Genomic DNA, 14,434 nt, shown 5'->3' on the forward strand with positions numbered 1-14,434 from the left:
AATGGCCTAAATCTCTTCATAATCTCGGTACCCGTAACTTGACAGCTGTGGCCAGCTTTTGGACATCTTTATGTGGACACGTGTTACTACCTTAATGGCCTAAATCCCTTCATAATCCTCCTCAATACTTTTGTTTTAGTTCACCAACAATTATGTCCATAAATTTATACGGACCCATCTTTTCATAAAGAACAAATTAAGTATCATTATTAGATCAAATCGTAATTAGCACGCTCCTACTTAGGAGAGTAGTTTTGCTCACTTTCTTTAATTCAAGTGTATGCTCACCTCTCATCTAAAATGCTGTCATGTGTTTAAAAAATTAATCATGAGTTAACTTATTGTATTTAATTATTTCTGTTGTTATAATGATGAGAGAGAAAAATAATTTGACAACTCTTTTCTACTTTTATTTTATCTTTTATTACTCAACTTTTTTATTACCTATTAATTTATCTTTTCTCTTTTCTCTTTTATTAAATTATTTCTAATAATTTTTGCTTCTTTTTTTTTTTTTTTGCTCTTCTCCAGTATGCCTATAGTATCCAAAAAACTACATCCATTTTATAATTTTTGCTTTTTTTTTTTTGGCTCTTCTCCAGTAGGCCTTCAATACCCAAAAAACCACATCCTTTTTTTTTTTTTGGGTTTTCTCCTGTATACACCTTTTATCTACTTTTTTAATTAATTAAAAAAATATTCCAACAACACATTTTTTTTGGCCTAAGAATTCTTCTCTCTTGTCTCATACATGACCTTTTCAGATCAAACAAATTCTGAGGCCAATCCAAGGTGTTGCATCATTTTAAGAGAGAAGAATAGTTGCAACGACATAATTTTTTTTTTGAACTCATGTAACTTTTTTATTGGATTTTATATGTTTGCAAATGAGTTGTTTTAGATTTTTGTTTGGCCAACATTTTAGATTAAACTTTGCAAATGAGTTTTTTGTTCGAATTGCAAATGTGTTGTTGGAATATTTTATTTTTTCATTAATTAAAAAAAATAGATAAATGTGTATACAGAAGAAGACCCAAAAAAATGGATGTGATTTTTTGAGTACTGGAAGCGTACTCGAAAAAAACAAAAAAACAAAAGAAGCAAAAATTATTAGAAATAATTAAATAAAAGAGAAAAGAGAAAAGAGAAATTAACAGGAATAAAAAAAGTTGAATAATAAAAGATAAGGGTAAAAGTAGAAAATAGTTGTCAAATTATTTTTCTCTCTCATCATTATAACATAAAAAATAATTAAATATGATAGATTAACTCACGGTTAGTTTTTTAAACACATGACATCATTTTAGATGGAAGATAAGCATACACCTGAGTTAAAGGAGGTGAACAGAACTACTCTCCTTACTTAGTACAGTTTGATTTAAAAAAGAGTACGTGGGCATATATTTTTCCCTATTTCTATATGAATAATGCTATACTTACTACATTCTTATACCACATTTTTATACCATCTGACGTGTCATTACTTTATTGGACAAAGTTTTTCTTTTCTTTTTTGGGTTTTTCTTTTTATTTTTTAGTATCCAATGTATGAATGCCATGTAAGTTGCCACATAAGGTGGTATGAAATTATGGTATAAAAATGTGGTATATGTAGGACTACTGTTTCTATATTTATAGTCAAGTTGATCTTATAACTCAATTGATGTTCTTCACCTTTCACAGTTTCACAACCATTAATTTTGGTCAAACGTGTCATTAAAATGAAAAAAAAAAAAAAAAAAAAAGCTTAATCAAGGCAATTTGTTGTGCATCCAGATTCTTATATATACTGTACTTGACCTTACACATGTATAATTAATTTTTTTTAAAGTAGGTTTGAAAAATGGTTAAGATTTGATAATGCAAGGACAAATGAATAAATCACAATCTGTGTACGTGCTTTTGGTGGATAGGCTTTAATGATTTATACTATTCCATCTTTCTCACCATTTAAAAAAGTTATGGCCGATGACATAAAATTTGACGGTAATGACTGCACCAACTACAACGTTCAAATTTCTTATGATTACACGCAAGAAAATGATTGCTTAAAATATTTGTCAGAGTGGTGTTATTTGCACTTTTGTTTTTTTTTTTTTTTTTTCACACAGTAAAATTCTTTGTGTCAAATTACTTAATTGACACAGATAAAAATTACCTTAAAAACAACCTACATCATTTAAAAAAAAAAAAAAACTTTCATTCCACACCTAAAATCCAACACTCCTAAACCACAACTACACACCCCACCCTCAACCTCACCTCCAACCACAACCAAAACACACCCTACCCATGACCCCACCTCCATCCCAAAATTGCCGACACCCACCTCCCGCAGTCAACCCGCCTTCATCGCCGCCATGCATCCTCTCTCTACCATAGCCATTGGAAGTTAGAGATATGCCATAACTTAAAATTTTGGATTTGAATGTAAATCTAATGCTTTTTCATCTAATTTCAATTGGTTAATCATCCCAATATATTTTTTGTCAGTTTGCGATGATTTGGATTGAGGTTTTTTAGAGTGCAAAAGTGAATTGTTTGGTTATTTATTTTCGGATTCGCAGGTCGTTCAACACTAGTCTACTGAACATTTCGGTTTCGTTCGGTAGCTTACTATCGAACGAAACCAAAATATTTGGTAGACCAGTGTCGAACGACCTGCGAAACCCTATAATCCAAACTCGAAATTTCAATCTTTAAACGCAGAAATCCGCACTCCAATTTATCTCAAACAGAAAAAAAAAAAAAAGTATTGAGATGGATTAACCAATTTAAATTTGATAAAAAAACCTAAATTTGCATATGAATCAAAATAATTTAGCTTAAGACATACCTATGGGTTGACAACAATGGCTATGGTGTTGTAGTAAGGTGGTGAGACCACCAATGACAAATTGACGGTGGCGAGTTGACGAAGACTTCAACGGCTGAGTTGGTGGCAGTGGTGACGGTTCCGATGACGATGTTAGTATACAGGGGTGTGTTCTTGGCTAGGATCGGGTGGGCGTGAGGTTGTGGATGGGTGTGTGTATTGTCTTAAAGAATTGAGTGAGTGTGTATTGTTTGAATGAATTGAGTTGGGTGTACAAGAGAAATTTGGTAAAATTAATGAGATTGAGAGTATTTTGGTAATGAGGGTGAGGTGTGTAAGAGAAATTTGGTAAAATTAATGAGATTGAGAGTATTTTGGTAATGAGAGTTGTGTGTTAACAAGAAATTTTACATTTTAAAAGATGGTAGAAAGTGTGTGCAAAAAGCAAAAAAAAGTGTGCAAATAACTGCTTTCATTTGTTATATACTCTGTATCAATTTTATTTTTTCTTTTTTTGGGTCATGGGATAAGAATATAAGATGAAGTTGTTAGAACATGTAATTTATAGCATGTACTTGTTGCAAATGCTGGACCTTGATCCTTTCAAATCTTCCTTTTAAACTTACAAGCGCAAGGTGATATCTACAATGTTGGGGTTGAGAATTTTTTTTTTCTCTTTTGGTAAATAGTAAAAAAAAAAAAAAGGGTTGGGAAACTTCCTTAAGCACCAGCACTAGCCCAATCAAGGAGGCAATTATTCTCAGAGATATTCAAGGAAAGGAAAGTACACTCTTCTTGACTTGTCAAGGATGGCATGTAATAACTGGTTGCCAGTTATTTCCACTCTCTCTATCTCTCTTTCTGTAGTGCCTTGCTGCATGCCCCACTTTCCTCCCCACAGCGCTTGGACTCCACGCGCCATAGGAGGATAGAGACTGTTGGGTTAAAAACAAAGATGAGGTGTGAAATTTTGGTATTTTGGCTAGTCTTCAAGATCCCAAACATCAAACAGTGAGTTGGTGTTGACTGTGCATTGACTTGTTGGACATCACTCTCACAGTCTCTCACACGGTCTCACTCTATAATTGCTCATTTGCATGGCTTTGGTTTTGGCTTCTGGTACTTGTTAATTTCAAAGCCATGTTTTTCATGCTTCCAGGGAATATGCTGTTTTCATTGAATTATTGATAAATTAATCAACTCTTATTTTGGTCTCTTTGTAGGGTAGGTTTCTAATGAAATATCACTGACCCACCTCAGATAATTCCTTGCGGTTCATTTAAATAATCATGGGAGTTTATGCTACGTACTGTTCTGTGTAATTATAAATTGTATGGTTTGAATCAAACTTTTGTCTTCAAGTTTCACTTCTATCTATTTTGGACAATTTTTGTCCTCAATTTTTTCACTCATATCATAGTCCCAAGGTCTAAAGTTTAAATATTTATTGTCATAGTGTTTTGGTTATTGAGTGTGGAAATAGCAATTCCTTGCTTACTAAATAAAAGGAAAAAAGGATAAACCTCCTCTGCTTTCTAACTTTGGTCTACTAAATTTAATAAAGTTGCAAACTCTCTTCAATGGTCTTTGACTCTCTCTCTCTCTCAAAATAGCAAGTTAGCAACTACAAGCTCTTCCATGGAGTTTAGGACACACTAAATTCTCTCATCCAATTCAGGTGTGTCTGTCTCAAACCCATCATACAACACTATACCCACTATTCCACCTTTACACTGGTCCACTGGTAAAGTGAACTCTCTCTCTCTCTCTCTCTCGGGGGCAACTTTTTAGCTTTCCTTTCTTTCAGCCGATGAATAGTTTGCTCATCCAGTACCTGAAACTCTGTTTTTCTGGCTTTTGGTTGCTTCTGTTTTTTCCACTTATTCAGTCTTTGCTTCACATTGAGCATGTTTAATTTTACCTGTTCCTTGAATGCTTCATGATTGAATTCACGTGGGGTTCAGAGTTCAGACATTTCTTTTGCAATTTTTTTTTTTTTTCCCATTTTGCTGTTTGGTTATATTTTCATTGGCACTATCTGATGGATTTTCCTTTTCACTCTGTTTGGTTTCCCAGGAATTGATACTCCCATGAATTTGGAGCTTCAAGAAGGAAATTTTCTGCACTTTCTTGTCTTTGTGTAAAGTTGTGGCCTTTTGTGGGTTGTGTACAGTGCTGATGATGGCTCTCCAATGGTTACCTATATATAGCTCTGAGCTCATTGAGGTTTTAGAAGTATAAGCAATTAGCTTGATCCTTGGGGTTGTATAAAATTGAAGTGGGCTTTAGTGGGAATCTGTTAAATTTTGACCCTTTTACATGTAATGGAGTCTTGGAGGTGTATCACTGAAGGGAAGGGGTTTGTATCCGATGAAACAATTTCACATACTGATTCACTTCCTAGAAATAGAAATGCTTTGATGGGTTGGGAATTGAAAATCCCATCTACTTTTGGCAGCAGCAATATTTTAGTATCAGGTCAACAAGGTATTGAAAGTCAAGGTTTTGGGGAGTTGGGTTTGCCAGAAATGATAGGAAAACATTTACCAAATGATCTAATCAGAAGTATGGCAATCCCCAATTTGTTTTCAGGAGAAGACGAATCCTCTTCAAAGCCTTCAAGCTCTATTGTGGACTCTAACAGTAGGGAGTCCTCACTCATTGATTTGAAACTAGGGAGGTTGGCTGATAACCGAGAAGTACATAAATCTAAGTTATCTAAAGGAATTCCCATGTCTTCATCTGAGTCATCTACACCTCCAAAGAGAATGAGGGTGTCAGGAGTGTATTCCCAGACTGCCTACTGCCAAGTTTATGGTTGCAACAAGGACCTCAGCTCCTCCAAGGACTACCACAAGAGGCACAAAGTTTGTGAGGCTCACTCAAAGACTGCCAAAGTTATTGTCCATGGCATAGAACAGAGGTTTTGTCAGCAATGTAGCAGGTTGGTCTTGTTTCATCAAGCTTCAACTTTTTTGCTCAGTTTGATTGCCCACTGCAATTCTGGGAAAAATAAATTTACAGTATCCTCTTAAATCCGAGCCAATAGTATGTACCGGGCAGTTATTTTGTGTTTTCATGTTTTTATGTTTTTTGGAAATCAAATTTAGCATTCTTGCACTTTGAATTCTTTGAATGAATTCTTTTTCTCTGAGTACATGGCTTTTTTTAAATTGAATTCTCTCATCTTTAACCATTCATCATCTATGTGCTTCCCGTCTCTCATTTGTTCTTTCCTGGACAGTGTCCAACCCTCTTATGTTCCAGTAATAAATATGTAACTTGGTTGCCACAACACTCAGTCAATTGACCTTTCTTTGTCAAATATTGATTTTTCTCAATTGGATGATCCTAACTTGTCATGGATATATATATATATATATATATATGTGAGTTTTTTTCTTTCATTTTCTTTATCAAGTCCAGATGTGTTCTGAATTTTGAAATAGTATAAAACCAATATATTTTCAACAAACAGGAATTTGAATCAAACCACCTGAGCTACTTTGCAAACCCTGGCTTAGTTTTAATGTCATGATTCTTATGCTGCTATAATATGTACTAGCTTTTGAACATCCAGGTTTCATTTGCTAGCTGAATTTGATGATGGTAAGCGCAGCTGTCGTAAACGCCTTGCAGGACACAATGAGCGACGAAGAAAGCCTCAAGTGGGTATGCACTCTGGAAGAGCTGGGAGGTTGCTTCAGTCATATAATGGTATTAAAAAAATTCATCTCTAATTTTTAGTTATCGATGAGATCTCCTGGTCCCCCTGTCTGTCCTTAACTGCATGCAAACATACCTTCATCTCTTGTGCAGCCCTGGATTTTGTATTACCAAGGAAATGTTTACTTTTTCATTGTTCAGTTGAACCTGAGTTGATGCTGTGGAATAGAAGGAAGATGTCATTTCCCCAACGTTTTTTACCAACTTTTCTTTCCCAACTTAAATGGCATTCATACATTGGACTCTACAAAAAAAAATAATAAAAACCTAAGAAAGAAAAAGATAAACCCTGTCAAGTAATTTGATGACACGTAAGTTAGGAAAATAGTTGGGGCAAACAGCATTTTCCACAATAGAAATCTCTCTAAGTGTCTTTTATATATTATCAACTTCTTATCAATGAAAATGATTTCTACAGTTTTTGACCCTTCCAACTTAATTGTTTCATTGCTCAAGAGAAATTAACAATCTAGCTAGATCTTAAGAGTGAAAGCTTCCTGTTGAACTTCAAAATCTGCTGTCCATGGCAGTAGATAATTTGTAAGCACAGGCTTTTTTTGACCACCAGCTTTTACTCCTTTCCCTTTTCCTCATTTTTGTAAAAAAACTTATGTTTGTCCGTAGGTTTCACACTGAAGTACTTTTGTTTGTTTTTGACACTTACAGATATGTCTCAGATCTGTTCTGGTGTCTTGTCTGTTTCTGAATCATCTACTCAAGAGCTTAAATATTTGAACATATATGTGTCCTGACAGAATTCATATCAATTATTTAAGGAAAAACATAACTTTATGTGTGAAAAAATAGTACTGTGGTATGATACACTACGAAGTTATTGTTTTACTTTCTACTTGCAATATATTGTTAAATTTCTGATATGAAAAACACTAAAAAAAAAAATATTACCAAGGTTTACCTCATGCATATACTCTTATCACCACTTTAATAGTCCATTTCTTTACATAAAATTCAATGTCAACATACCCTCACATGGTTACAATGTATCATATTGCTGGACTTCTCTCCTTGTACACAATTACCTTGCCATGTTTAACCAACAGATAACCTTGTGTGAGTCCAGCACCAGTTAACTAATAAATGAGTCTATCCTTTACTTGTTATGTGTTCTATGAAACAACTTTAGTTGGTTTTATGGTTCTGAAATTATTTTTTAAATTTATTTCCTCCCATATGTTTAGGCTTTGGACCACTCTGTCTAATACTAAGTGTTAATAATGGAGGAACATGATACATGTATGTTTCTAGTGGCTGCATATTGTGGTTTCAACATTGAGGTGAAAGCTTCTTCCAGTGAGGGCTGGGTTAAATATATGATGAAATAATATCCAAATATATGGCAAAATTGTCTCTTTAAGTAAGGTCAAGCTCCTCAAATGCCACTACAACAGAAAAATCCTTAACAGGAGTCATGTTTTCTGTATGATCCTTTGTTTTTGTTATGGTTTCTCTAGAGTTCAACTCAAAACTTTCAAATGGACCCAGTGCACCCAAATTTACAAAAGTTGTGCTTAAATTTCTAATACCAAATAACTTCCACAAAGAATATAACTAATTACCAAGAATTGAATGCCCTACTTGGTTCTGTGAAAGAGTTTTGAGATAAATCTAGCTCAACCATCATTCCTTCAAAGCTCAGCCAGATTGCATGCAGTGATGGCAATAAGTTGTGTGTTAAGACTCCTATCAAATGTAATATGAGGATTTTCCTGTATAATCTATAGTTCTTGCAGTTACTAATTAGTGAATCTTCATTCTATCACTACTGTTTTGAGAGTCATTTATATTTTTACTGTTCTTTTAAACAGTCCACATACTTCTGCAGGCAACAGATTTCAGGGGACTATGTTAACAACTGCATCTTTTATCTGCCAAGAGATTCTCCCTAGTGGCATTTTGGATCCTGAGAAATATGGAGCAAGCGACTGGTACAGGCGTATAAAATTTGAAGGTGGGACTCATTTTAGGCCTTTGCCAGGGATGCCTGTTACAAACGGGCACCTGCAGTTGAAATCAATCTTCCCTTCATATGATATTGGAAAACAGTATCATCCATTTCATGAAAATGGAACTAATGCTCTGAGTACTGGAAGCATATTCAGTGAGAATGGTAGTCAATATTCACATGATATGAGAGGCCTAAATTCTGGTTCACATTCTATTTTCCATGAGAACACATTAGTAAGTGAAGACTTCAATGTTTTCAACACAGCATCAACTGTTCAAGGATTATCGGGAATTTCAGACTCTGGTTGTGCTCTCTCTCTTCTGTCATCCCAATCACAGAACTCTTCAAGCCATTCGTCAGGAATTCCCATGGCTCGTCCCTTGGTCATGCCAATTAGCCATACCCATTACAGCCTGGGTCAAGTTTCTGAAAAGCTTATTGGGGGATCCTCACAGTCCTCTACAAGTGTGGTGTCAAATAAATACCCTTCTACAGGAATGAATTCTGTTGGTGGGAGTCTACTTGGACCCATACTGCTATCTAATGGTAGTGATGCTGTTGATTATGGAATCTCAGATGGGATTTTCCATGGATCACATTTTGTGAATACCAAAGATCGCCTATCATGTGAAGATGGGACCACTATTGACTTGCTTCAACTGTCTTCACAGCTCCAACGAGCGGAGGATCAACGGCAATCCATGCAGGTGAAGCAGGAAAATGATGCTTTCTGCTGCCTCCGGATCACTTAAGTAATTTGCAAAAAAGTTAAGTGCATGAGTACCTTAGCAAACCATCATATCAAAAATTTCATTTTATATAATTGATGATATGCCAAATTGAACAATGAGTATGTCTGAAAGTATCTTTGTACTTTCAGACATACTATTTTAAATAAGCTGTATTCTCAATCCAGTTGCCCTTTTGAAGGCATATTTCTATTGCGTATTTCCTTATATATCAGAGAGTAAAATAGCCTGGTCTGTAATGAGACAGGATGCGAAGTGCCAAAGTATGTGGCAGTTGGGAACAAATCTACCATGGATCTCCCTGAGAAACATTGATGCATGGTAGCACTTGGAGCCTGCAAGAAACTAGTAACTCTTACCATTCCATTTAACCTGCTGCTAAGTGCTAACTAGCTTTTAGCTTTAGGCAGTCATATTTGAGATCAGCTCCACATTTATACTAGTGTTGACTTGTATGCGGGCTTAAATAATCCTCTAACCTCCTTGGCTCTCTTTATGTTCAAGAAATTTCATTGATAAAGTTCTGCTTTCAAGCTACCAGGAATAAACGTATACTTGTCCTATTTGTTACCTCTCTGCATACCATTTGGTAATGAAGGTTCTTTACCGTCTCAGAAGTGTGTAATTTATCTATATGAAGTCATCTAGTTATCTCACAAGACCATCATTTTAAATGACTAGTTATGTGTAACCTACGATTTGTTAATCTTTCTCTAATTAAGCTAGCCTCCATGGAAGGGTTGATAAAAGGTGAGTTTGTAAGCAGTACAAGCCTTGCATAGTTTGCATAATACAGAAAAGAGTCACATTATTCACACAGTAACAGTCAATGGCTAATTGGCACGGCCTGCATTGTGAATCTACTGTCTGTAGATTACACTAATTTGGCTAAAAAGAAAGTGACTTAGGAACTGAATTGATTTGTTTAAGTTAAAACCAATAATCTCTTGAGCTGATGACCGGCTCCATTTAGTTGTTTTAACCTTACTACTTGAAATATGTGTGAAAGTGAAAGAAAGATTGATTTCTAATATAACTTGTATTCCTTTGGTAATGAATGATGATGACCTTTGGAGGGAGCTTGAGTGGACAAAACTCTGCATGCTGTTCTGTATGTTGTGCATCTAGGAATATGCTTTCCATTGCAGTAGTGCATCTTTCAGATTTCAGATTTGTTTACCAAATCTGATAGTGCATTATCAAATTTAGCACACAAGATGGAAGCAAGCAATTAGCAATGGGCAATAATAGGACATGGTGGTTGGTGCATGTGATGTGCTTCGATTCGAAATTTCTAATATGCTCTGGTTCTTCTTTTGTCAGAGTGAGTGGCATATGCATTCAACTCTAGTTGCTCTCTACTTATTAAAAGAACAGTAGTTGCTCTAATTTAATTGTCATTTCTTTTGCATATGCTTGTGGGGTACTGGGGTTGATAAACATGACCACATGAGAGTAATTGCAGTTCTGCCAAACCAACTCCTAATTAAATAAGTATGTCTGCATTCTTGTTAGGTTCATTGCCCTATCTTTAGCCTTTACCAAGCAACTTCCTTACTGATTTTCTTTTTTTTTGATTAAATAGTTGGCTCTCTGTCTCTCTCTCTCTCTACAGAGAAGTAATAGGTAGGTAATTACTTCTCTACCAGGTTATACAAGTTCCTCTATACATCCCTTGATCTTTGCTTGGTGATCCCACATTAAAGAAAGTCACACATAATATATTGGCATATTGCCAAACCCAATGTCCATATATCATGAATAAGACCAAGGCGTCATTTCAATTTTCAAGTGATCAATTACCAACCAACTTCCATAGCTTTTAAACAAGTCAAGGCAGCTCTACTGAAGAAGACCTCCATTTGGTGTTCCTTGTAACAAATTCCTTACTCGATGTTGACAACTCAGGAGGAAAATGAGTTGTATGCAGTATACTTGTTTTTGGATTTGTATCAAGGGTTTGAATCTACAGATTTGTATTACATATTTTACATTCATGATAGGAACTGCAAGATACCAACTCATCTTTGGCATATTGGAGGCATTGCATACGTGGTATCTTTCCCTGGTACTTTGAGATACCAGGTAAAGATGCTCTAAAAGTCGGAAAATGAAAGCCACCAAACACTATTAACCAACCAAATTTTCACTTAGTCATTGTTGAATTCAATAAATAGCTAATAATTTAATGTATAAAAATACATAATCCTCCCTCACTTATTGTTCGAAGCTCATAATACTACTGAGATAAATAAGACAATATCTTCTCCGACCTGCCAAATAAATATTCCTAGCTCGAATGCAAAAGCTTGGACAAAATGGATGATCAGATCACAAACAAGCCTATGACTATCAAAAGTGATGTCAATGGTGATCAAAAATCTATTTCGCAGCTCCGTTTGCCTCAACGGATTTTGGGTTCAACTCATCCCATGCTTCAACCCATGTGACCATGGCATCTGCAAGCTTGATGAAGTAATCATCAACCTTGGCAAGTTTAGCCCTGACTTGCTTGGAGAGTTCAATGTAGCACTCCTGAACGGTGGTGCAATCCTTTGGAAGGGTAGCAGATTGGAAAAATGGGATCAGCTCTTCTTGCCAGTAGATTCCTTTGTATTCCTTCTTAAGGTTCACAAATGGGTTGCTTGCTTTGCTATGCCAGATGTAGGGCAATCCTGTCTTGACTCCTAACCCCAAGTGGTCACAAACAACCTACAAAACCAAACCAACTGTTGTGAGACTCTAAAATTTGAAAAAACAATGCAGGGTGTTTTAATTTCAAAACCAATGAAATGTAATAACAAAGGATAATGAAGATGAAAAGGCACTAAAGATATTATGGGAGGTACCTTCATGCACCAGCCAGCCCACATATCGTCGTAGCGCCCGATTGGCTGACCATCACCCATGAGTCCAAAGTACATAGCAGGGCCGATCAATTCACGGTTGAATGCCAGGTTCATGCCACACATGGGGAAGAGAGTTCCCTTGGGTATAGTCAAGACTGCATCCACAAACCTAGAAACACATGCATTATAATCAGCAAGTCTGTTACATACACAAATATACAATTTCTAAAGAATAGCTGATCGCAGATCAATGTACCTAGTGTTTCTCTCACGAGGCTTAACAAGCTGGGTGGGTGCATCATAATCAGGAATGTTGAGCCAGAGGCCATGAGAAACAGCAGTTGGGACACCTTCACGTAGACTGAAAGGGTAACCACGGACGAAATCTGCACCTTCACGGTATGGGTCATACAGGGTGTTAAAGAAAAATGGAGTTGATGGAGACAGAATGTTCTTAATGTGCTGCTCAAGTGCATTGATTTCTTTGCCAGTAGGGTCTTTAGCAACCTGCATTTTCATAAAGAATATCAAAACACCGAACTTTCACAAGAATGGGAGGGATATCACTGAAATCTGAAACACAGTGTCACCACCACAACACCTAATTTCATCCACAGTTCAATACAAGGTGCAGTAACCATTCAAGATATGTATAAATGAAACTGAAAGTCAACATTTTTAGCTTAATCAAAATTTACAAACTGAAACTTATATAGTGTGAGATCTCAAAGTAATCTAAATAGGGTGCAAGGGAGAGGATCTATGAATGTGGTCTACAGTATCAGTTAGCTTAATGATTAATCCTACCAACCTTTCAAAAACTTAGCTATCATAGGATAGCAATCAATAACATAGAACATGTTATCATAGAAACGGGACCAGAACAAAGTGACGCCAATGACTAAACAAACCCATCTGCACGAGGACAAAGTTCACTAACTGAACCCAACTCCAACATTATTAGATGGTAAGATTCAGCTTTTATTTTTATCTTTTTTCAAATCGTAATTAGCCTGATTTCCAGGGCTACATGGTTTCTGACTTGTGCTAAGAAACAGATCAAACCAAAAGTATAAAAGATATTGGCATATAAATTGAAAGAAACACAGATCAAAGCATGTAATGTCTATTGACAACAGAAGAGAAGTTAAATTGACCCAAAAAAAAAAGGATGACCAGAAGTCAAACAGAGAGAGTGAGAACAGATCCACAAAACAAAATCGAACAGAATTCAAGCACCGAGTAACAATTTCGAGTCAAATCAAAGTCCAATTGAAAACCGCATAACAAATTTAACAGCCCAAAAAAAAAAAAAACCCCAGATATTGACAGCCAAAACGCATCAAGATCCAAGCTTTTCAACCCCAAACTCAAAACCCACATCCAAAACAATCCCAAATTAGAGACCCAGTTGTTCAAATAGAGACTTACAAAGCAATCATCGTCGATGGTGAAGACATACTTCTTCTTGGAGACCATGAAGCCAAAGCAGCGGCAAGCAGAGTCCTTGAAGGAAATACAAGAGGCCTTAGGACCCAGAATGCGGTTAATGTCGTTTCGGTTGTAGAGCTCGTAGTCAAAGCCTTCTGGGACCTTGATGACCTTTGAAGGGTCACCATCTTGGACTATGATAAGGTGGTATGGCTGAAAGAATGGCCTCCACATCTCCAAGAAGTCCAGGTTTCGGATTGTGGGTATCACTATGTCAAGCTCATCTTTGAGGAGAGGTGTGGGAGAGACCTTACTGAGTTCAGCCATGGCTAGCTATGGTTTCACAGGGACAGAGAGGGTTGGGTTTGAGAGAGTGTTGTTGGGTTTGGGGTGGGAGCTGCGCATGTATTTGAAGTATTTGAAGGCTAAATAAAGTGGGATGGCACGTGCGAATAGAGGTGGTGGCACGTGCCAACAGGGATATTACAAGTTTACAGTTTTACAGCTTTGATTAGGTTACCATCACTGGGTTCATGAGAGGGATTTAGAGTTGAGAAAGTACCAAAAGTGCTTTTGTGCATACTTGGAAAGAAATCAAGTGATTCAAGTGGGATAGAGAGAAAATTAGAGAGTTTTTTTTTTTTGGGTTAAAAGAAAGTTGGAGAGTTATATATTTGGTCAATTTCAAGATTTAAGGAGTCAACGATAAGGTAGAAAAGAAAAAAAAAAAAGGCGATAATCATGCCAGCCATCATGGTGTGATATATCAATTCTTTTTTAACAAAAAAAAAATGCTTTTTTTTTTTGGTTGAAAAAAAAAAGGGGGGAAACAAAATTTTTTGTGATGAAAAGAACAAAACAATGTGCTGTCAATTTTCAAGACATTGCTAGATCTTAG

General features: G+C 36.0%; 2 protein-coding genes across 2 annotated transcripts; one reads left to right on the top strand and one right to left on the bottom strand.

Annotated features, from left to right (window-relative positions):
• Positions 1-4,407: 4,407 nt before the first annotated feature.
• LOC147273292 (uncharacterized) lies at positions 4,408-9,784 on the top strand. The gene is made up of 4 exons (XM_086256470.1): positions 4,408-4,559; positions 4,892-5,759; positions 6,396-6,532; positions 8,385-9,784. Exons 2-4 carry the CDS (start codon positions 5,140-5,142, stop codon positions 9,257-9,259), a joined length of 1,632 nt encoding a protein of 543 aa, XP_086112596.1. The 5' UTR covers positions 4,408-4,559; positions 4,892-5,139; the 3' UTR covers positions 9,260-9,784.
• Positions 9,785-11,384: 1,600 nt separating this feature from the next.
• On the bottom strand, positions 11,385-13,924 carry LOC147273293 (putative UDP-arabinopyranose mutase 1). Its single transcript, XM_086257101.1, has 4 exons — positions 13,537-13,924; positions 12,362-12,612; positions 12,106-12,274; positions 11,385-11,968 (listed from the first exon to the last, which is right to left on the bottom strand). Exons 1-4 carry the CDS (start codon positions 13,861-13,863, stop codon positions 11,639-11,641), a joined length of 1,077 nt encoding a protein of 358 aa, XP_086113227.1. The 5' UTR covers positions 13,864-13,924; the 3' UTR covers positions 11,385-11,638.
• Between the last annotated feature and the right edge of the window lie 510 nt (positions 13,925-14,434).

Source organism: Dryas octopetala, chromosome 9, assembly GCF_963921425.1.
Source record: "Dryas octopetala chromosome 9, drDryOcto1.1, whole genome shotgun sequence".
Classification (NCBI taxonomy): Eukaryota; Viridiplantae; Streptophyta; class Magnoliopsida; order Rosales; family Rosaceae; genus Dryas; species Dryas octopetala.

Excerpts from the sequence above, each read along its gene's own strand:
- LOC147273292 (XM_086256470.1), top strand. The coding sequence starts at position 5,140 with ATGGAGTCTTGGAGGTGTATCACTGAAGGGAAGGGGTTTGTATCCGAT. Across the intron at positions 5,760-6,395 it reads TTTTGTCAGCAATGTAGCAG|GTTTCATTTGCTAGCTGAAT; the intron begins GTTGGTCTTGTT and ends TTGAACATCCAG. Across the intron at positions 6,533-8,384 it reads GTTGCTTCAGTCATATAATG|GCAACAGATTTCAGGGGACT; the intron begins GTATTAAAAAAA and ends ATACTTCTGCAG.
- LOC147273293 (XM_086257101.1), bottom strand. The coding sequence starts at position 13,863 with ATGGCTGAACTCAGTAAGGTCTCTCCCACACCTCTCCTCAAAGATGAG. Across the intron at positions 12,613-13,536 it reads CCATCGACGATGATTGCTTT|GTTGCTAAAGACCCTACTGG; the intron begins GTAAGTCTCTAT and ends ATGAAAATGCAG. Across the intron at positions 11,969-12,105 it reads GGGCTGGCTGGTGCATGAAG|GTTGTTTGTGACCACTTGGG; the intron begins GTACCTCCCATA and ends TTGGTTTTGTAG.